Here is a 24,841-nt window from a genome sequence, read left to right on the forward strand (position 1 = left end):
AATATCTCTTTTTAAATATCATAAGTTGACACCCAAATAAGTTATTTTCTTTTTAAATAATTGTTTATTTACAATGCCCAGTCGGCGATAGTTTCATTGCAAGATCTACAGTTGAAAACGCCTTAAAAACGTTGTCCGATATCCAATGACGACACTTTAGATTGATTTGACGAGGAAGGCATGCCACACCGTTAGGGTAGCTATGAGGTGGAACGGGAGCGCTCGCAGAATCTGAATTCCTGCCAACACTTTAGTTTAAACGAAAAAGGTCAATGTTTTAAACGGAAACATAAAATGTTTAAACGGTAACTAAACATGTTTTAAACGGTAACAAAAATATTTAAACGGTAAGTAAATATTTAATCGGTAAAGCAAATATTTAAACGGAAACAAAATAATTTCAGCGGAGAAAGCAACATGTAAGTGGTAACGTAATATATTTAAAAGGTAAATGGGATAATTAAACAATAATTAACTTCTACGACTACATAAATATAAAAGAGAAGAACTTTACAACGAGAACAAATCGTTTTCAGTAGGATACGACAATAACACATCATCTGTCTTAACAATAAGATCGACTACAGCGAATTTGAAGATGGAGTACACGTAACACATGCACCTACTGTTCAAACCATTTTAGTCCATCAAGTGTGAAAAACTTCACCCTGACATGGGAAATATCGAGACCCCATCGCTTACATATCTCACTAACACTGATTCCGAAGAAATCAGCGCCGTGAACATTAGCACTCGTCCCTCCCCGTTGTATCTAGAAATAACACAAAAACTCTCCATAACAGCCTTGCATTTTTATAAGTTGTTACTCCCTTCCCGTAGAATGATCAAACTGAGATCAACGAAGAAATTCTCAACTTATCGGGAAACCGGCAGAACTCAAATCGAACAAACCAAATGAGGTGAAGAAGAAGAAGTAGAAGAAGAAGAAGAAGAAGAAGAGGATGATGTAATGAGCCTTCTAAACTTTGTTTGACAAAAAACAAGCAGTAAGCCAAAAAAAAAATGCACAATTGTATGCATAAAAGTCGGACATGATGTGATTGGGCGGTATTTTTCTCACTATTTGCAAGGGTAAAAATGGAATTTCATAACACTGACCCCACTTCAAGCAAGGTTGTCAGACCCGGCACGGGCAATAACCCGGCTAAACGCAAAAGTCAGGGGTCAATGGGTTCGACCGGGTAGAACCGGGGTTGAATCGGGGTCAATAATAAAATATAAAAAAATATTATAATAATTAATATTTAGCAAATATAATATTAAAAGCTATAATTACAATATAAAAAACTACTCAAATTTGATATTTAAATTGATAAATGACCTTATATGCAGTAGTGTTTTCTAATTATGTCATTTATTTTTACTTTTTTTTAAGTATTTGCAAATTTAATATATTAATATATAATTATCGAACTTCTTTCGGCATTATTTATTTATTTGTTTGTGTATTGGTTGATTTTGTTAAAATAAATAAGAAATTTAATTCACTAATGCTTATATTTCAATTGAGTTTTTAATTTGTTTTAAATTCTTATATTTTTTATTTAATTATACTTTATTTTTATATTTTATAATAAAGTTACACTCATTTATTGTTTTATTTTTTTTAATAAATTTAAATTTTAGAAAGTATGTGCATAACATATTAATAGATTTTTTTTTAAATATTAATTTTTGTTGTTATATTTATGATATATATATTGTAATTCTATTTATTGATTATAAATTATAAATTAATATTAATAAATATACACGATTTTTGTGGTTTTTTAATGAGAAAAATAATAATAAATTATTAAATATTGTAAAAGAAATTTAAACATTATGACTCGATTGACTCGGTCGGGTCAACCGGCTTTCCGATTGAACCGTCCCAGGTCACCCGAATGCTAACTCGATTTTTTTCATACCCTGGGTTCAATGGGGTATATCCCTACTGGCCACATGGGCTGGGTCCTGGGTTTTTTCTAGTTGAGCCGTACGGGCGATCCCGACAACCTTGACTTCAAGTGATCGATAGGGGGTAAAAAAGAATTTAAATTAACAGAAGGGCTGTCCGGAGTGTACAAAAATTAGAGGGAGTTTTTAGGGATTTTTAAATATCATGAGGGGCAAACAGTAAATTTTTTTTTTAGAAATAAATCCTCAATATTTATATTTCTCAAATTAATGGAAATATTATATATATAATTCATGACTTCATAATTTGCAAGGTTTTAAAAACCGGACCGGACCGGCCGGTTCAACCGGTTCAACAGGCCGCCAATCCAATTCTCTCACATGGCTTGAACCGGGTTTTTATTGAACCGGACATGAACCGGATTTGGACCGGGAACCGACCTGTTTTAAAGAAATTTTTTTTGATTTCTCACTTCCCTTGTTTTTGATTTTTAACTTTTAAAACAAGTAAACCCTAAACCAGTCTCTAACTGACTCATCCCAACTTCGCCGTCTTCTTTCGCCATGGCCGCCCTCATGAACATATCGTAGTGAAGGACACGCGAGAGAACTCGCCGGTGGGAAGAGATCCAGATCCCCTACGACGGTGACGGGAAGTGAAGCGAAGCGATGGCGGCGATTATGGAAGGCTCTGCGTGACGGAGAATTCACTCGATCGTCTCGCCACCCGTCCGTTCGGTGGCTGAGCTGAAAAATCCTCGCAGCGCATAGCGCCGCATGCACGCTCTCCGGCCCTCCCGTTAACCTTCACGTTCGGAGAATTCACTCTATTGTTGGTTTTCTCCCCCACCCGTTCACCTTCTCTTTATTTAATTATTTGTTAAATATTATTTTCAGATTATATGTACATATATATATATATATATATGGAATTCATGAAAGTGTTGTGAGATTTACTTTTGGATTTTTTTATTAAAAAAAAGGAAAATGAAAACAAAGACGTGGAGTGGTTCTTTTGTTTGGCTTAATATTTTGGATGCTAATAACAATGATTACAAATGCAAGTCAATGTTTGAGAAAAATTCTTTTTGTTTGGCTTAATATATATATTTTTTTCTGATTTTTTGGGATTATTTTTATAATTTTTATGAACTTTCTAATTTGTTTTTAAAAAAATAAAAAGAAATTGTTGAACCGGCAACCGGTCCGCGGACCGGTCCGGTTATTAAACCATTGATAATTTGCTTCTTTTTTTTAGGATTAACACAATCTTGAGATTTTGGGGGACCTAGCGCTGGCGCTGACGCCAAAACATTCATTGAATCCTTCTCAATTGCCGTTCCAAACCAAACCTTCGGTATTCCTCTCCCTTTCTTCTCAATCCTGAATCGAGACTAGTTGTTCTTTTCTTTTTCAATCACTTCATGTTGATTTCCTTGTTCTGATGAGGTTTGTATTTGGATTTTGATTTGGAAATTAGGTTTTTTTTTTTCTCATTGTTGATGGATTTGTTTAGGATGAGAGATGTTTTGTTTTTGATTCTTTTTAATAGTTTGGTGTTGAAATTATGATCAATGGATTGGAATTTAGCAGTTTTGGTCACTGAATTGGAGAGATTTCTTAAATTTGGGGAGAGTTTGAGGTTGTTCTTCGTTGTCAGAGATGTGCTGAATCGTGCCGGTCTGATAAATGTTAGGGTTTTGTTGGTTGGAAGCTGGGAAATCACATCATTATCACTCTCTTCCTGTGATTTCTCGCGAATACCCTGCGGGTCAAAATCTTTGGCCTAGAGCACTTCCGTTCCGCCATCTCATTAGCGCCACTGCTCTAGAATCGCTCGATCAAGAATCACGATTAGTTTGGCACCTCTTAATGATTTTCCACGGTAGTTGGCTAATTAATCTGGGAATATTTAGGTTTTATTGGAATTGGTTGATGAAGATTGAATTTTCTGGGATTTTGAGTTTAGGGTAAAGAGAGATTAGCGCATGCATATTTGTTGAGCAACAGTTACTCATGTTATTTGCAGTTTTGTGGATTATTATGGAGTTGAACTTATTATTTGAAGTCAAACTATTTGCAATTTTTTTTTTGTGACCCTGCAGTGACGTGGGTGCTGATGCAAAAACATCTTTGTATCGTTCTCAACCACCATTCCAAACCCTTGATATCAGCTCTCCCTCTTTTCATGATCTAAATGTCTTTACGTTGTTTTTCGTTTTGAATCTCTTTTTTGTCTTCCTTTCCTCCTTCTGATAGGTTTGTATTTGGACATTTTGTTTGGATATTAGGTTTTTCTTCCTGATTGTTGGTTAATTTCTTTAAGACAATATAGTTGTTGTTGTTGTTTTTTTTCTTTTAGTTTGTTATGGGAATTATGATCAATGGATTGCAATTTAGCAGTTTTGTTAATGATTTGGAGAAATTTCTGACTAAGAACCATCAGCCTCCTCATGAGCTTGTGTTTCACTGAATGAATAAATTGTTCGGTTCATACGCTTGTTTCTCTCTCAATATAGAATGATGGATTCATGCTATAGTTATTGAACTTTTGATTAGTGGAAGCAGTAAGGCCTTTAGCTTTCATTTACTTTTGGTTCTTTATGAAATACTAAGCCCATACTTCCGAATCATCAGTTGTTGTAGATGTTGGATCAGTCTAGCCAAGTCTTGCTTTAATTGCAATATCTAAATTGAATGTCTAGTGAAAACTTTTATTCTGCTCTACCACTTTTACCTTATGTATATGTGCCAATATACTGTTGTCCATCTCTCTAAATGTTTGTAATTTTTTTCTATTCTACTGGTTCTTGGAAATCAATCTCAATTCAATTTTATTGATGTGAATTTTTTCCTATCTGCATTTGTTCCACAACAAAATTAGAATGATGTGGTGTGGGCAGACTGCTCATTATGCATGTTTGCTTGATCCTTGGTATTCGATTTTGAGTGTCAATTCTTGGATTGAGTATCTATTATATAGCCTGAAATAATTAAACCTTGTTATTCTTATTTTCAATGATGTAAATATAACTTTCATTTTTCAGATGAATTTTTGGAATTCTCCTTTTCTTTATTGGTTCTTATTTTTTCAAAAACAAAAAATGGCACGCCCAATTCAATGTTTCACCTTGCTTGAGTCATGTTTGGTAGGGTTTGCTACTTGAGTCCTATTCCCAAGTTGGTTAACCTTATTAGGTGTGGTGCAAGTATCATGTTGCTGTCCAAAATTTTTATGCTTCACATTTTTTAGTTGTGTAAATTCATAATTAGCTAATTCTGATCATATGAATTTCACATGTTCTCTGCCTTCTTCTATTATTTTTGGTGATGTTGTCTGAATAGCTATTGGTCTTATTTTACGCTTTTAAACCATGACTTCTGTACTTAAAAAAATTAAGTTGGCTGATTGATGTATCAATAGTTCTTTTGACAATATGAAGTATCTTAGTGGACTATTTATGACAATCCAATAGATAGTCAGTTCTTTTTCAATTAACTTAATTGTGCAAAATGCCATTGGGTAATTGATGTCTTCCGTGTGCAGGCTACATCTTAGCACTGCTTGGTTATTTACTTTTTAACTTATTTTTGATGCTCCAGTGGCGATTACCTAGTTTGATCTGTATGAAGTTGCTTTAAGATTATCACGATGGCAAAAACTGAAGACATTAGTAATGGAATGCCTAAGAATGAAGTCAAGGACATGGTTTCTGAGGCGACTGGTTTTGGTAAAGTGGAAGACATCTCGCCAGATTTATTGAAGAACACACCTTCAAACATTTCCAGATTGGAGGATGTGATTGAGCATTGTAAGGGTCGGCAGAAATATCTTGCTCGAACAAAGAGCCCTTCAGATGGGGAAGATGTCAGGTGGTATTTCTGCAAAGCCACGCTCATGGAAAGAGGTGAGTAATTGGAATATGTTGTATTGCAACATGGCATGATACTCTTTTTTTTTCCTTTCGTGGTTGGGTTGTTGGGTTGCAGTACACACATCACATGTGCTGACACATCGTCTCATATATTTTTTAAGCTGGGAAGACAATGATAGCTGATCAGCATTGTTGTATGATTGTGTATAATGATGTACCTATAGCAATGTGTGTGATATGAGACATGTAAATAACTTGCAATGGCCTATTAGGATCCTATCTACAAATTCCAATGGATTGTAATACGACCATTGAATAAGATGCCATCCACCAATGGGTTCCAAGTTTCACTCACTTTCACTGAGACGCTAATTATAATTGGATATATTCCTTGATGTTCTTAGGCACAAATCTAATGATAAATCAGAGTATAATTTTAACCTAAAACTTTAATTGAGAAGGGGAGACACTCATTTTATCCAACTATCCATTTTGTATAGATTTGAGTGAGAGTTTTATGAATCCCATGCTGTTTGTAATTTTAGATGGCTGATGACAAATCTAACTGGATTTCTGACATAATTTTCTTTTGATTAACATTTGAACTACATTTACTTTTTGTAAGTTTCTTTCAACCTCTAGTAGGTATTAATATTCCAATATCATTTGCAATATGTATTTATGGACTCTGATCACTGTTTAGCATTCTAGATTACTATTGTATATCATGATTCGGAGACATCAGTGCCACTTTGTTATTCTAAGACATCCTTGGGCTTAATTATCTTATTCTTCTGAATTTGGTTGAGATATACCATTGTGTGATAACTTAAGGTTTTATTAGAGTAATTGATAATCTCGCATTGGATAATTTGGAAAATATGGATTTGAATATATCAGATTGGGTCTCTCATCCTATCAGCTTAAGTTTTTGAGTTAAATTGGGCCAAAATAATATACTTGGTTTCCGTCCAACATGGTTTTAGAGTTTAGTTTGTTTAGTTTGCTTGCAACATAGCTAGTTCAAATAGCCTAACATGTACCAAGGGGGTGTAGTAGCCTATTAGAGTGACTAGTAGTCTCACATTAGTTAATTTGGAGAATATGGATCATAATATATTAGCCCAGAGCTCTCATCCTATTAGCTTAAGCTTTTGGATTGAATCTGACCAAGATAATATGGTTGGCTTGCGTTTAACAGGTTTGGCGTATTATCTTGTGTGTAGGTTCTTTGCTGCCAAATTTTAACTTTCTATGGTTATTATAATGTACTATTTTATGTGGTTTGTTCTGATGTGCTGTGCAACACTTGTTATGTTAATTAAAACTTAAGCCAAACCTAATGGAGATTACAGTTGACCCCAGAATATTTAATTTCTATTTTGATAGCAAGTAATATATTGCTTTGTCATTGTGGAGCTGCAAGAAAGGCTCGCTTATTTAGACCAAGGGTTAATCTAAAAGCATGCACTTTCAAAGAAGACCATAAAGAAGTTTTTCTGCTTTTTTACTTACATTATGAATCATAGGAAGTTACTGAATTCTTTTGGTGAGCATAGACGGACTGGTAGGCTTCAAGAAATAATGCTCTCTGTCTTAATTTATTTGTAGTTGTTTCTGTTCTTTGACAGAGTTTGCAGCTTCAGTTCCTCGGACTGAGATAGTAGGGAAAAGTGATTATTTCAGATTTGGTATGAGAGATTCTCTTGCACTAGAGGCTTCTTTCTTACAGGTAATTAAGCCATGATAAGGCCCAATATGGTTTTCCATGCTTCTTTCTTACTACTGTTATAAATAAGTTTCACACCATTTATTTATTTCTTTATAATTATCTATTTTTTTAAGAGTTGGTTTTGATCTTTTATGGAGTTCAATGTGGTAAGCTAAAATGTGGTCAATCATTGCCTATTATTGCTAATTTTAATTAATTTATTCATTGTTATTATTGTTTTTATGAATTGGGTATGTGAACCGCTTTGGCAAGATGACGCTTTATACATACTACTATGTGACCCTAGAATCATTTTGTGTAATTCATTTTATGGCTATCTAAATATGCTCATGCCTATGCAATCTAATTTGTTACTTTGAGCCCAAAATAGTGCCTTATACAGCTATGAACGTTCTTAGCCAATTCATGCACACCAGTGAGGCTGATTCCCTCATTCAGTGGCCATTTTAATGGTTGATTACAGAATACACAATGACATCTGATATTCCTTTTTGGCTAGCTTTTCCACCTTTCTGGAAGACATTGGAATTGAAATCTATTAGCAAAACTCTTTTGTGGCATTTTTACTATTGAGTAGGAATATGTTTACATGGTTCCTGAACCATGAAAGCTATATTATTGGCTTGCCATAAAAAAATATAGACGAAAAATGGGATCTCAGATATCACTTGACTGCTCATCTTAAATAAAAAAATTCTTGTGCAGCAGAGTATCTTCTTTGACTCGATTAAACTAATTTGTAGAATTAAAAATTCTTGAGCAAGAATTTTATTGACTGGAAGTGCAAGTTGTCCACTAAAGCAAAGAGCTCTATCTTGTTAGTTTTACCTTTGGAGATTTTCCTGTTGGTGTATTGTGTATTAAATGCACGTTATGTTTGATGTAGCCTTCACACTTGTTGTTTCAATGGCACATGTAATTGATGATGTGCTCAACATGCTGCTTATTAACTTCTCATTGATTCAATTTGTGACCATGTTCAAGATGCACACTTTTAAATTATTTTAATTTTATTATTATTTTTTTCTGGGGACACCTTATTTATTTGCATGCGATTTTTTTTTTTTTACTGAAATGTATGTTTCAATTTAATGACTTCTGCATTGTGAAATGGGTTGTCGTTGATTCAGAGGGAGGAAGAGCTACTCTCGCACTGGTGGAAAGAGTATTCAGAATGCAGTGAAGGTCCAAGCGGATCTCGTTCAACTGTTCATGATGCTATTAACTATGGATGTGATGGACTTCACTCAGTTGAGGAAGAGAGAGTTGGTGTCCCTGTAAAGGGAGGCCTTTACGAGGTATTCCTCTACTCAAATACCTCAAATAATCTTCTTTGGTATGCTTTTAGTCAGTTTAGCCTCTGATTCTTGTTTGTTTGGTTATTAATGTGTAACTGTACACTGGTCATGTTATTTGTCCGTTCTTCGATGTCAGCCCTTTTTTTTGAATCAGAATATCTGAGGGCCTTTCTCAAGTGACTGGATGCTTTTAACAGATGATTAGGATTTATTGTATTAATTAATCAAGAGATGAGGAAATATATTTGGGTCTCTTATCAGTTTGCCTGGGCTGAATTTGGGATACACAGGCTTCTGCGGCCTATGTATCAGAATTTTTATAAGAAAATGGAGGTTCCTTTGTGTAATGTTATTGAGGCCCATTTCGAGTCTGCCAGATATTGTGGCATTTGCTAGTATGTCAATATTAATATCCATGCCACAACTGAATGGAAGTTCCATGTTGAATAACCATTGCAGATTCTTTAATCTTCTGTTTCTCTTGTATCACTTTATCCAATTTTGCTCTTCATGGTATTCTTTAACAAGTTTTATCCAATTCCGCTCTTATTTCCACTGTATTTGTCTAACTTTTTCACAAATTCATGTTCTTCTCTTTCGCCACCATTTCATTGCCATCTGCTGCAAAGCCTTCTGAAATAAATTCTGGCTAACAGTTTTTGTTGGATATCCATCTCAAGGTTGCTATTTTGAAATCAAGCATGTGCGATTAGATAAACCAATAACCTGCATCTTGAATCAAAGATGAACTTCTTGAATTGATAGGTATCAAAATTCTGTGAACCTTGGTTGTTACTAATACCATCGATGAATATTTTTACTTCTGTTACAAGGGGCTCATCAGTCTTTTTTATCTCTTAGTTGGACATCAATCTCTATATTGATATTGTTCTGTTAACATGTATTACGGAGAATGATTATTCATATTGGAAAGATATTTGTGGTTAATTGCTAAAAGAATGTAACTACGACAATATTATGACCAACTGAATACCAGAACATTGCTCCTATTATTTTATTTCTGAATACAAGGGCTCTGTTCTCATCATATCTTACGAAAAATTTATGGATGCTTTCAGGTAGATTTAATAAAGAGACATTGTTTCCCAGTGTATTGGCACGGGGAAAACCGGCGTGTTCTAAGGGGCCACTGGTTTGCTCTTAAAGGTGGCCTTGATTGGCTTCCCTTGCGTGAAGATGTAGCAGAGCAGCTGGAGCTAGCTTATCGTCATCAGGTTGTTAGCTGAAGACTCGTGTATCATTTATGTTTTCTGTTCTAATATATCTTCGCCTCCTTTTCCTTTTTCTCCCTTACTCATCTCTATGTTTTCGTGTGCTTAATTAGCTTGAAAATATATCCCTTTTTCTGTGCTTTTTCATTTTTTACAATTTATTGCTTGTTTATGGGCAACACCACATTTTTTCTAGTATTTGTAAATACTTCATATTCTATTTAAGAGATTGATTTGATTAAGAACTCATGGAGTATTTTTATGGAAGGAGTGATATTTCTTGTCCAAAGGCATTATTATGTTCAGTTCATTATGTCGATTTTCTAAAACAATTACAAATTGTTCTTTTATATATAGTATAAAACTAATGTTATGCCCACATAGGAGCTCAAATACAATCTCTCATGGATCAATATATTTCCCTTTCTCTTTCTAATCGACTTTGTTTACCTATTCTTCATACGGATATGTGGACATCTTCTTACATCTTGTCTCCCTACATTTTTTTTTTTACTTATTCTTTTCATACTGCATTTTCTCCAATAGATTTTCTGTCCCTTTTTGTTTTGTTCTTGCGTGCATGCGTGCTCTGGGTTTCCATTCTCCGTGTTGACTCTTTTTGCCTTTTTTCCTGTAGGACCTCTTCTTATCCTGTTGTAGTAAATATACTGAGTCATTGTATGGTTTTCTTTTGTTAGGTATGGCATCGCCGGACATTCCAACCTTCAGGCCTGTTTGCTGCACGTATTGATCTACAAGGCACTAAACTGGTAATTCCTATATGATGATTATTATTTGACGAGGACATTATTGTTAAGAGATCTGAAGTTCTTTCTTGTGCAGGGCTTGCATGCTCTTTTTACAGGTGAAGATGACACATGGGAGGCTTGGTTAGTCTATGAGAATTCAGCTTTTGTTCTTAATGTGGGTAGAGGAATTGGAATCAAACTAAGGCGTGGGTTCTCATCTTCTGGATCTCAAAAGCCCACTCAGGTTTGTGACATTTGTATTTTGGCTCATGACTCCCTTCTTTTTTGGAGGTGAAGCATGTCTAACTTGCAAAATACATTGTTAATTTTATCATGAAATCTACCTGCGTTGTTATATGTTTTATTAGTTGATCTTATTTGGGGATTTGATTGCTTGTGAACTTTGTGAAAGTAAGTTAAATCTAAGCCAGGTTTATTTATTTAACTGTTGTTTTTGAAATATGGTTTTTAATTTCTTTATTCTGCTAGCTTGGCAAATTGGTTTTATTTATTCACTTGCATTAAATTTGTGATGTGTTCCTTAATAAGGACATTTGCCTGATTAGTGATAAGGTTTGTTTCACAGTTACCTGGATATGGCTACCTACCATATCTTTCTTTAGATAGCTTATGATACATAAAGGCACATTTGCATCACATGTTCTTCCTGTATTTTACTTTATTTATTTGAAAAAGAAAGTTTTGATTCACTTCTTTCCTTTCCATTTCGCTCACCATCTTAATTTTTTTCTTTTTAATGTTCAATCTAAATCTTATACATCTTTTGCGTTACCTTATCTTTTTATCTTTTTAAATTGCTTATTTATTTATTTTTTATGTATTTCTTGTTTGATTCTTATCTTTTAAATATTGACTTTCAAGTTTTTAAAAAGCCTATTTTACATTATTTTAAATTGTAATGATCTAAATCTTATGCCTTAAGTTATATTTTTCTAAAAACAATGTGTTTTACTACAATGTTATCTACCTTTTTATAAACAATATGGTTTGTAGTGTTTATACGCACACACCTAAAATGACCTTGTTTTTACTAGAAGGTTGTCCACATTTTGAAAACCAATATGATCTACATGTCTACGTATTTCAACACACATGTGCATGTATATTTTATACATACGCGTGCGGGGGCTTGTCCACATATCCGGTTTTCATTAAATTGAAATGTTAGATGCTCTCTGATACACTGGTGGTTGGATACTCAACAGCCGTAACACTGTCCGAGTAACACTGGTCTGTTTTTTGTTGGATTGACTAAACACTACTAATTTAATTCAACGTTTGTAGCTCTGCTTTTTACTAAATATTGTAACTAATTGCCATTGCCATTTACTCCGTAGTTTTCTGTGTAGAATGGCAGTAGAATACTTACTAGGATGGGCAAAGTAATTTTGGTTGCAGTTCTAAACTTGGAGGCTACACCATTCTTTGAAAATAAGCGCTTTCTTTTTGTATGCGTTAGCTTTAGTAACTAAATGGTGATATTTAAGAATATATATAGTTTCATTCAGTAAATGACACAATTATTGTATTTGTTGATTGCAAGACATCTGTCTGTTTGATGTGTAAATGTAACCTCCTGTGGATTATCGCATGTTGCATTTTTTGCTTTCTCTTGCTTCATAGTTGTAAGGGGGAAACAGTTAATGCTATATATATATATATATATATATATTCTTCAGGATGAGCTACGGCAGCAAAAAGAGGAGGAGATTGATGATTATTGTTCTCAGGTTTGTGTTCCATGGATCTGATTTGTGCAAATTTTCTGAAAAATATTCCAACCATTTTTTTTTATTCAATTTGTTTCTGAATAATTCCATAATTTATGCCATTTCTTTAAATTTGTGATTGGATTATGAACTAAGTGCAAGGCTTGGAGGAGCTTCCCAGATGGTAACCTTTGTGCTTTTACTTAGAGCTAGTCATGGTTCATCACCTTCCAATTTGTCCTGGCATGTTATGTAATCTAATCAAGTGATGCATGTTTAGGTATTTTTCATTTGGAGAATGAAAAACTACTCACCTGTCTTAATTTGAGGGCGCACAAAGGTTTTGGAATATCATGTCCAGGCAAATGAAATAAATAGATTTGTGGTCGCTAGTAATAGTGCATCATCATTTAGCTGTTGGATCTTTTTCCTGAATTGTTGACTAGTCTTGTTTTTGTTTGATACACCAATTTACTTACATTTATTTGGTTTTTTATTGTTATTTTTTATTTTATATGGAATTTGTGCTCGATATTTTTCTCTTTGTTCTCTTGGACCTTTTCATTATTAGAGTAGTTATCGCCATATCCTCATTCAAGCTGATGTGAAAAACCTTAAATTTTAGTGTATTTGATTGGGGGTGAGGACAAGGGATCAAGGTTTGGAAGTTTAAATCAAGTAAAGAAGGTTGGGGGGTGATCTTGGGTTGAGTGGGTGGAGCCTTGGGGTAACCCCACAACCAAACATATAGGATCAGCTCTATTGAATTGCTTTGCCTTCATCTGCAAGCTTCAGTCTTCTTAATCTGTTTGACTCTTAAACTTTTAGAGAACACTATGGTTGAAGAATTTATGGTTTCCATATTGCTACTGGCTAAAAGTTTGACTAATTTTTTAAAGATGCAGTATATGTTATTTATTTATACTGAAGCAATATGATGATGGAAATTGCGTTTTTGTTGTTTGTAGGTCCCTGTTGGACATCTGGTTTTTATGGTTCATGGTATCGGTCAAAGATTAGAGAAAGCCAATTTGGTGGATGATGTTGGTGATTTCCGCCGTATTACTGCTAGTCTTGCTGAAAGACACTTAACTCCATACCAAAGATGCACTCAGAGGGTTCTTTATATTCCTTGCCAGGTAATGCCTTGCTTTTGACAAATTTGATGCAAAGGAAACCTATATTGTTTATGGAAAGAGAAATCTCAATATATGATCATAAAACAAACACTGGAGACTTGTACAGGCACATTCATACACACAAATATGCATAATGTTGATTTCCTTTTGAGCCAATCGTATTAATCTTTTACTCATTTGTTGACTGCCTGCGAAATTGGTTTCATTTATTTCTTTTTCTTTTCATCACCTCAATTACCTTTTCAGTTCTCTCAATATTTTTCACTTTGTTATACCTGCCTTGCTTTATTTATTATTTTTTTTCTGACCTTGCCTATTCAATGTCAAGGCTTCAAATAATTGATTTTACCAGGTGGTGCAGCACCCTTAGTTTGGCCTAACTTATTCTGTCTGCCTACTCCAATGAGTCTCCAACTTTGGCAGGCCCTATCTGATCTTTCTACATTGTTGTTTTTGTCTACCAAATATGCTACATTTCCCTCATTTATAAATGTTTTGTTTCTGCCTCCTTGAAAAATCCATATGTTATATCAAACCTCAGGACCAAGCAATCACAGCTGATGCTAAGTAGGCTGTGATGCTGAGGCACCAGTAGAAGTCAGAAGCTTATTTTTTAAGTTTGGTGTGCAAGAGAAATGTAGAAATATGAGATTAATTTTGAAATCAAGGCAGCTTCATAACGTAGAGAAAACTATAGACATACATTCTGCCAACTGTGTTGTATACCTTCTCTGACTTTTTTATTGGTTTCATATCTGAGCTTCTTATTACCATAGAACAGAAAAGTTTTCAGTGTTTTCTATATATATTGTCATAATGCAGAACCTATTGAAGCTTTGAATTCTTAAGATATGTTGGTCAGATCAATGGTGTTATTCTTATTTTTTAAGATATAAGTTCAACCATGAAAATAAGTTTAGTGGAAACCTAACAGTTGCATGAGAACCTCTGTGAATCCTTCTCAACTTTTCTTTGGGTATAGAACAGTGGGATATTGTTTCATCTTTCTACTATGAGTCTTTGTATTTTGTCATTGAAGTTCATCCTTGTCATACTAGATTCATTGGAGGCAGTATACACATTCACACCTTGTGTTAGAATTTCTTTCTCTGTGCAGATACTAGCCGTATCATTTGATATAATACTTTTTATTGTCTCAGTTATTCTTTATTTTCTAGTTTTGGCATCATAAGTTGATAAATACACTTTGTAAGCTTAGTTTATGCTTCATTCTCTGCATAATTTGAGTCTTCTAGCTAATTAAATATGGTATATATTGAGTTCTTCTATTATGATTTCTAATATTGTATATATTATAGTGGAGAAGGGGCTTGAAGCTAAGTGGAGAAAGTGCAGTTGAAAAGATCACTTTGGATGGTGTTCGAGGTCTGCGTATGACCTTAAGTGCCACAGTGCATGATGTCTTGTATTATATGAGTCCCATCTATTGCCAAGCTATTGTTGACTCGGTACATTTTTTCTCTGAACACTATTTTTTCTGCTATGCAAATAGCTGCTTAGAAAGTGCTAGAATAAATGCATTTTTTGATCATTAATCACATTTACCTCACATATATATCAATTTATCACTATCATATGTTGAAGACTTGCTTTATAGAGATCTTGTTCATATGGAAAATTGCTAGATGAATCTAAGCCAAATAGCATTCTGCAAAGCATTTAAGTTTGAATGTCGAAGAATGTCTTTGGAATGTAACCCAAATTCATGTGTCTCATCAGCATTTGCTCAAACATGATCTATCATTATTTTGATTATTCAAAATGTACCTTTCTATTACCTTTATGTTCTATAGCTTACTTTAATTGCATGCATATTAAAAACTTGAGCGGCATTTGCATGCATGCCCCTAGAAAAGCAGTAAATTGCATATGTACCTGTAAGAAAATTATAATTGGTGCATATCCCCATATAACTTCAAAATTTTCATGTATACTCCTAGTGCTTAAATTCAATGTAAACCTTTGGAAGATCAAGAATGCCATTATCTTCAATCCCTCCAAACTTTCTTCTTCCTTCCTCTTTCCTCCTACTTCTCTCTCTCTCTCTCTGTGTGTGTCTCATGTGAAAGATCAAGGAGAAAAGAAAAGGGTGATCCATCTCTCTAATTTCTCATATTCTTCAATCATTTACTCATGAGAGTGAGAGAGAAACTGAAGAAAGAGAAAGGAGATAGGAAAGAGGTTTATAACAAGAAGGGGAAGTATAGAAGAGAAGAGGAAGATAATTTGAAGATAATGGTTAAGGTAAGAGATGGAGGAAGTAAGAAAAATGGGGCAAACATGCCTTTCTACCAATATTATTTTGTCTTATTTTATTTTATTTTTGAGTTTCACCACATTAGCGTACATGCGCAAACCCAAGATCCTGAGGTTATACTGAAGTTTCAGGTTTTCCAAGTGTATACATCTAATTTCATGTTTTTGGAGGGGTACATGTGCAACTTTCCTACAAATCTACAGTTGCCTTTGGAGTCTCTTTACCTGAATATATAGTTGGACTCCTATAGTTCCCTGAATTTGCAACTTGCTTGATAAGAGTTTCTTACAGGTCAACTTTCCATTATTGCCTTTGATAATTTCTTTTTTTCATAAAACATTTATGACATGAACTGAATAAAAGATTATAAACCTAAAAACCCCTTCACAAAATCAACCACCATAGAATAAGCTGTAGAACATACACGCTTATTGATAATTTTGTTTATATTTTACTAAACCATTGAAAATAAGATTTAAAGCAAACTTTTAACCTATAAAACAAGAACAACCTGAACTACCATGCTTGGTATATGATTTCATGGTTAATAATGAATAATAGCATGAACCAGATAGCCTGTATTGCTGGAGTCTTTGTAAGTATTAATCTGTTAGTTTTCTGTCACCGCCTGGAGTAGAAACTTTAATGTTACTTGTGAAATGGGAAAAGTCTTGAAACTAGAATAACCAGTTATTGCTTGGAAATTGTGTTCCAGGTCTCCAACCAGTTGAACAGGCTGTACATTAAGTTCATCAAGAGAAACCCTGGATATAATGGGAAGGTTAGCAGTTTCTCGGTTTTTATGATGCAAGCTTTGCATTCAGAGATAACTTACCTTGCTTGTCTTTCTGCAGGTCTCCATTTATGGCCACTCATTAGGAAGTGTTCTATCTTATGACATCCTTTGTCACCAACATAATCTTTATTCTTTTCCTATGGAATCTGTGTACATGGGAGATGTTGAAGGATCTTCTCTACAAGATGAATCAAACAAACTGGCCTTGACTACTAGTGTTGAAACTTCAGAAAATAGCAACAATAAGATAAATGATATATCTCCCGAGCAGCTTGAATCTGCAGTTGTTGAAGCGAGCTCCATTCAAAATAGGAATCCAATGCCCAAAGAGGAAAATTCTCTAGGCATTTCACCCACCACTGATTCTTTTTGGAAGGAAGAGCCGCGAGACCATTCAAATGCTGCAGTGCTTCAGATTGCAAAGAGGGATTAGCTGTTCCTGGGCAGCTGACTGTGGGTGGAAAGCAAATAAATAATTTGACATTGGTTGAGGCTGGTGCCCACGCTGTAGATATTTGTGAAGAAGAAAAGGGTGATGAATTAAATCTGAACATGATTGGAACTATAAATCATGGTGAAGTTACTGTTAATAATGCATCTGAAAGCAAGATTGATAGAGATAAGCTAATCATCTTTCTGGAGGAAGAGGTAATTATTTGTCAGTATGCTATTAGTTTGTCTTGTTGTTAACAACTTGATCTTTACATCTGTAGCTTGTAGTGTTTTTTATCAATTAGGTAGCTTGAGTAAAATGAGGAACACTTCCTTGCTAATGTGGCTATTTTCTAGATTAATTTGTGATTCTAGCTAAAAATCATATTTACATGTTTCATCTTAACTTGTGTCAAAATGTGATTTTCTTTACTCATGCATTTTGGAAGGTCAAGACTGTTAAATTTATGCAGCCACCACATTTTACTACTACAGGTAAATTCCCTCAAAGCAAGAATTGCAGAATTTGAACAAAAGCACCAGTCTAAGATGTCCATTGGAGGTGAGAATTGTGAACTTAGTCTATTTTGTCAGTCACAGGACTACATAATCTGAGGTGCTTTTTTCTGGAAGGCTAAAGTCAATTCTGTCATGTCTCTGCAGAAGAAGAGAATGGGTCAGAGAAATCCTCTCTCAGAAAGTTATCTACTGATCAGAACCACTCAAAGACGAGCTATACTCCTTACATTAAATACACTAAGCTTGCTTTCAAGGTTAAGAAAATCCCTTATTATTTTCTGGCCAATATTTTGTTCCCACTAAATTATTTGCCTGTTGGTATATATTTTTAGTCTTCTGAGCTCTCTTTGGCTGCTATTTCTTTTTCTGATGTCTCGTCTCATATGGGTGTCTCTTTGTACCATTAGGTTGACACATTCTTTGCTGTTGGGTCACCTCTTGGTGTCTTTCTTGCCCTTCGAAATGTCCGCATAGGAATTGGTAATAAGTGATTGCTTCCTGATTTTCAGAACCTTTCTTTACTGTTTGATTGTGAAAGTGAAAAATAATATAAACCAGAGCATTGCTTTTGCTATGAGGTTGTGACATGATTTGTTTTCTTCCGGTTTGATTTTGATTTTTTAGCTCTAACAACTTCCACATCTATATTTGTTTCTTAACTACTGTGTATGGTCTGAGTGCTATATAGATATAAGATGTATCTTAGTTGCTTAATTTCTCATGAACTGAATGCTGATGCTTGCATTTGTCTTGAAGTTTTCATGTTATGAATTAAGAATTCTGCCACTCAATGCAGATCGTTTTTTCTGTTTTTATGGTTTGTTAGGCTTACAGAGAAATATCCTGATAGACTAATGTATTTTGTTTTGAACAATAAAAACATGAGAAAAATACCTTAAAGGCGAAAGCTAGACAGGTAGGTAAGCAATTATAAAACATAATTTTGCTTGATCATGTATAGTGGATATGTGCCTTACTCTATGGGGGCTCAAAAGTGCTTGGAATTTGCTAACACGAACAGTATAAAATATATTTGGATGATTGCTTGGCTTTAGTTTGAGATTATCAAAAGTTTTAGTAGTATTGTTAGTAGTATATGGATATGGATATGAATATTTGCCTGGATTTCTCATTGAATAGCTTAGGCTTTTGAGTTGAGTTGGACACCAAGTACTAGGTTTTTGGCTTGCATCAATTAAAGAATGCGTGTTGACTCACATAGATGATAGAACTCCTTGCAAGTTCTCTTTATGTGGCATGATTACTTGTTGGAGTCTAGTGCATACTTTGTGATATTTACTTGCAAGTATGGAAATTTAGATTTTCTTGTGCAACTGTTTCATGAAATGCTCATTAAGCATTTGTACATTTTTACTCTACTTTTGTAAAACTTCACCTTTCGTAAAATCAATTTTCTTTTGTATGTAAGGTAGAGGACAAGATTACTGGCAAGATGAAAGAATTTGCGAAGAGATGCCACGCTGTCGACAAATGTTCAATATATTTCACCCTTTTGATCCTGTAGCATATAGGTTTGTCCAAGAATATTTTTTATTGATCCCATTGTCTTTTATTGTGCTGATTCACATGTTGCATGAATTTTTGCGGAAATGTTTTTGACCAAAATGCTTTTCTCATGACAAGTGTCACTGAGCGCTACTGCCCAAAGAAAAACATGCATTCTAGATTTTTCTTTATCATTATCTTTTATACTTACAAAGTATACTTTAAAATGAGGGAACATGCTATATCAATCTAGGCTGGGCTTTCCTACAGAATAGAACCACTTGTCTGCAAAGAATACATCAGCAAACGCCCAGTGATTATACCCTATCACAGGGGTGGAAAGAGGTTGCATATTGGATTCCAGGTGAGAATTCCTTCTATGGAGCATTTTATGTTGAAAATTCTCTCTTATGTCTTGTTATCTTTCTTTTTTCTCCTACAATTAATCACTCATCTATTTCTTGATTTAGGAATTTACTGAAGAATTAGCTGCTCATTCTCAAGCTGTAGCAAATCATTTGAAGTCTGTACAGGTATGCTTGACATGTTGCTCCAGGGCATCTTGTTTATTTAGCTATTTGTATTTGAAACTTGATTCTTTCTGATGAAAGTTTTGGGTTGTATTTACTTGCTTCATATGTTATAAGCTGCTATTCCATTTATAGAATTAGCAATCATGTGACCACCAATGCTTCATATGTTATAAGCTGCTATTCCATTTATAGAATTAGCAATCATGTGACCACCAATCATAAGTGCTAATCTGTTCTTTGTTAAGCCTTGGATCCTCTCCTTTCTAGTATATTTTTTGAAAGTTCTAAGATATGAAACTGCATTGCATAGGTTAAAGTGGTGAACATTTTTCGGTCCAAAAACAAGAATGACATTGATGGTGAGTTTCACTCTTTTTTTTTTCCTGCTATTTTTACCTAGATTTGTTATTAATAGATTGGTGATATAAATATGATGTTTATTATTCATTGTAGCTTCTGTTGAAGATGAACATAACACAGAAAAATCTTATGGTTCAATCATGATTGAAAAACTGACTGGAAGTGAAGATGGTCGAATTGATCATGTTCTCCAAGTAAGTGACTATCCTATTTTCATGCCTAGTTTGAGCTATTTATTTTATTGACATCAGCTGTTTGTTTTTATTTTTTTATTATTTATTTTTTATTTATTTATTTATATAATTTTTTTGTGATTGCAACTTTCTCTTGGTCATATAGTCAATGAGTGAATTAGATCATGGTGCTTTCTGTATTAACTATGTTTTTAAGCTATTGCTGCTGCAAATGAAACAGATTGTCAAATTTTGGTTTTATGGTACTTCTGCTGCATTTTAATTATTTTTCCAGACAATTAATATCTCTATTTTCTTCTTGCAAGAACTTCGAGTCTTGAATTAAGCCTGATAGTACAATTGACATCCATTTACACCAAACTATCATTTCTGTTCTTTTTATTTTTTTTCCTCAAAAATTGTTTGTTGGAGTTCTGTGAGCTACATCATGAAATCAGTATTGTCCTAACTTTCTGAATGACATATTCACTGGTTTAATGCAATGCTAGTGGGGAATGGAGATTTTTATTCTCATAAAAAATATCATCTTCTTCTATTAACTAATTTGGAAAGCCTGGACACAAAGAGCCCTTCATCCTTATATTGTTTTGACATGTGGCGAGACTGAAAGCAAGAGTCAGTGAAGAAGGAAATCTTGATACACTTTTGTCTACCAGCTCCAAATGCCTATTGATTATAGCAGTTGATCTCTCTTTTTTCTCTATTGAGGTCAGGATAAGAAGGTGTGACATGATGCTGGGTAAACTTTCGGAAGTTGTTACCGATCTTTCTTATATTTGTTAGGTTAACATTTAAAAAATAAAAGTGATGAAATAATGAGAACATCTGTGCTTCAAACTTCTTGGAAACACTGTCTTTATTTCTAACTTCTATTTTTGGTATTTATCTTGCTATTAAAATATCATGTTACTCATGTTATGTTGAATACTTATACGAAAGAGTAAGACCTACATTAATATATGATATTAGCCATTTGAAAGTACTGTTCAAGCTCAAGTAATCAAGCATTCCCTTGCAGGACAAAACATTTCAGCATCCATACATATCAGCTCTTGGATCACATACGTATGTATTTCCTCTTCTTATATGTGAATTTTTTTATTTTTCTTTTTTTGGCCTCACTTGAATGGTCTAGTTGATGAATCATGTTGTGTGCTTACCATGGCACAGCTAACCTTTTAGTCAAAATAATTCATTTGTGTGTTCTTTGGTTATTGTGTCCCAACAGAAATTACTGGCGTGATCCTGACACTGCTCTTTTCATTCTCAAGCATTTGTATCGGGACGTACCGGAGGAACCTGATTCACCAGGACAATCAGAGGCTGGGTGTGGTTCCAGAAAACAAAACGGGCCAGCTGGTTTATATTTTGACAGGGATGATGCGGATGAAGACCTTCCTTTGACATTCTCAGATCATCTTATGATCAGGGAATTCTCTAGGAAAGCGAAGAAGGCCATGACCAGTGGTTAACTATCTCCTGAATTCTTCTATATGAACACAAAACACAGCTGGGTAAGTGATTTGTCATTTTCCCTTTTTATTTTTTTATTTATTGTGTTCACATTGCTATAAGTGAGAGTGAGTTTACGTTGAAATTTGGATGATATTTCATGATTTTTGTTATCTGGAAAGCAATTCTGGTATTTTATAAGTTGTCTGGTATCATTCAAGAGTACAGAGTTGTGGTTTCTCTGAACCCGGTTTCTTTTCAATAAAACAATGGTAATTAGAGAAATCACTGGATCTGAGTATTCAACATTTCACTAGTAACTGCAAAATTGAAAGTGTTTAACTGATCAGAACAATGTTAATTCAAGTGAAGGTGTTTTATGTATATTTTCTAGGGATGTTTAATGCTTTGCAAATTTTAGGTATGAAAAAGGTTTCAAACATGTAACAGAATCAAATTTTCTATTACGTAATTATTTCTAACTGGAGAATACCATAAATAAGATTCATGTAGCTAACTCCAAACTAGCTGGGAACTTGGGACTAATGGCTTTTTGTTGTTGTAAAGTATACCATAAATAAGTTGTTCATCTTTATCTATTAAAAAGGCTTCAATTGTTTAATAAAATAAAACTTTCTGTAACTTAATGTGTAACTTAATTATTTTTAATTAGAAAATACTACAAATGAGCTGTCCATCATCATCTATCTAAATGGGTCATGGGGAAATGGATGATCCCAGGTGACTGGGAAACAATAGTGAAAAATGAGAAGTCAGTAACCCTCCATTCTTGTTTGTCATCTTTTTGAATTGGGTGAAAAGAATATGACATGGAAAATTCCAAGCATTTGGAGACAAAGAGTATGAAAAAACAGAAGCATGTATCCACTTACTTTGGTTCAAGTCTCCTGATCTTTTGGGGAAGAGCAATGATAGACCTTTTCTCTACATGTGGGCCTTGCTGTACTAGACAAATTTTCTATATCTGCCATCCAAATTAATACATGCAGTTAGAAATATTGCTTGTTCCCTCATCTGATTCTGTAAAGCCAAGTTTGTGTTATTTAGCTTTTATGGTTTTTAGCCTGTGTTTGTTTGCTCTTGTTTTTCTTTTGTGGAGTTATTTTTATGGCTGTCTATTTCACTTGCATAGGAACCTATCAATAATCTTTGGTAGGTTCAACTTTACAGCACCTTATTGGATTTGCTTTTGTTGTTTTCCTCTTCTACTTGGTTGTATTATAGCATAGGAACCTGCTAATTGGTTTTGTAGGTGCCAACTAATATCCTAGTCTATGCTATAGCTCTCATGAGATTTCATTTATCAGTGTTTTCATGTTATCTTAACTAGCTCATTACTTATTTTTATTTTTTTTTTTATCAACTTAGAAACAAGAGCAAGGTGAACAGTCATGAGTTAATTATAATTTATACCATCACCATAATCATGATCATCATTTTATTTATATTTTCTGCATTAGCTATGATTTCTTTGACATGCCTTTCATTTTATAGCACACTTGGTAGTTATGGCTTGCCTGTTTTTGATCTACAGGGTGTACATATTGAAAATTCTGAATATGATGGCAAAAGCCCTTGCGCTATTTATGAAGTTGCTGTGTTTTTTCTAGTAAGCTCAAATCCTTGAATTATGCTCAAATTTGATGGCTTACAAAATAACCATGCATCTAATGAGCCATCCCTTTTTTTCTGTGAAATTTGTTCAGAGTTCTTAATGTATAGTTTCATGTAACATGTTTGATTGTCAAAGTGGAGGATTTTACTGCATATTTGAAAGTGTTATTGTAAATATTACACCTCACAAGCAACTTTTTGGGTTTTTATAGTTGAAACAAAATCTCACCATAATGTTCAAATGAATTTTGTGGCATTATTAGTTCTGTCAAATTGTATGACTGGCTTAAGCAAAACTGTTTGTATTTCTTTTATATTCAGCAGAATTAGATCTCTCTAATTTTTAGAAGAGTTTACAATTGTCACCAATTAAAATTAATTGGTGTTAGTTTTCTTTTGTTTGATTTTTTAAAAGAATATATATATATATATATATATATATATATACATGTGTGAAGGTTTGTTGCATTTTTCTTGTATGATTTGAGAAACTCTGCATTAATTTTTTAATTAAACCTGGCTAAATTTTTTAACTAGTGTAACTTGTAAATATTTGTGGTTGGAGTTCTAAACAAGATGGTAAACTACCACGGAAAGAGAATGGAAGGAGAATGGAAGGGGAAGGGGAAGGGAATTTTGTTTTGTTTTAGGAATAATTTATGGATAATAGGAAAAGTGGAAAGAGAAAATGTGATATTTATATTTTTATAATAAATAAATTATATCAGTATAAAATAATGAGTTTTAATTAAATATTTAAATCAAATATTTTAGATTTAATTATTTTAATTTAATAGTTAATGTAAATAATTAATTATTATTCACTTTAAGTACACTTATAAAAACTACATATAATTTATTCTAACAGTTGTCTATTTAAATAAATGATATTATGCATAAAATAATGAGCTATGCAAATATTATAATTAAATATTATTTAATTATTGTCTACTTTATTAATAATAATATTATTATTAACATAAATTTATTATTATTATTATTAATTACATAATTCACTTCAAATATTAACTATTTTGAATTATTAGAATTCATTATTTTAATAAATAAATGACAATATCAAGGGGCAAACAAGTTTTCCTATATTCATGGAATCAGCATTTCCTCTTTTTATTAAAGCAGTGCAATTTTTCAGTCTTTATGATTTCGTTGTTTTCCCTGATAAACTTTTATAAATGTTCTGCTGTTTAAAATTTTTAACTGTAAATGCCAAAGTTAGATGAAAAAGGTTAAGACACATATTTTCATAAAAATATATTTACTCTTCTGATCTAGATAAAAATTGATATATTACAAAATATTACTACAAATAAGACTGATTTTGCTTATAACTAACTTAATAGTGAGATAAAACTTTAAGAATTTGTATCTCATGGTTAACATAATTTTGAATTAAAATATTTGATGAAATATTTTAATTTATTATCAAGTAATAATTGTATT

At 33.4% G+C, this 24,841-nt stretch overlaps 1 protein-coding gene across 1 annotated transcript; it reads left to right on the forward strand.

The window, feature by feature from the left end:
* Positions 1–2,415: 2,415 nt before the first annotated feature.
* Positions 2,416–23,636, forward strand: LOC120275378 (phospholipase SGR2). Its single transcript, XM_039281928.1, is given in 25 exon segments — positions 2,416–2,752; positions 3,179–3,277; positions 5,524–5,828; positions 7,427–7,527; positions 8,658–8,825; positions 9,905–10,060; positions 10,756–10,827; positions 10,901–11,050; positions 12,507–12,557; positions 13,505–13,675; positions 14,995–15,144; positions 16,669–16,734; positions 16,808–17,181; positions 17,184–17,397; positions 17,677–17,743; positions 17,845–17,954; positions 18,108–18,180; positions 19,130–19,232; positions 19,477–19,570; positions 19,677–19,739; positions 20,050–20,098; positions 20,193–20,293; positions 21,312–21,358; positions 21,522–21,807; positions 23,301–23,636. Coding segments are annotated over 22 exon segments (2,880 nt in total). The 5' UTR covers positions 2,416–2,752; positions 3,179–3,277; positions 5,524–5,572; the 3' UTR covers positions 21,766–21,807; positions 23,301–23,636.
* Positions 23,637–24,841: the final 1,205 nt, after the last annotated feature.

Source organism: Dioscorea cayenensis, chromosome 14, assembly GCF_009730915.1.
Source record: "Dioscorea cayenensis subsp. rotundata cultivar TDr96_F1 chromosome 14, TDr96_F1_v2_PseudoChromosome.rev07_lg8_w22 25.fasta, whole genome shotgun sequence".
Classification (NCBI taxonomy): domain Eukaryota; kingdom Viridiplantae; phylum Streptophyta; class Magnoliopsida; order Dioscoreales; family Dioscoreaceae; genus Dioscorea; species Dioscorea cayenensis.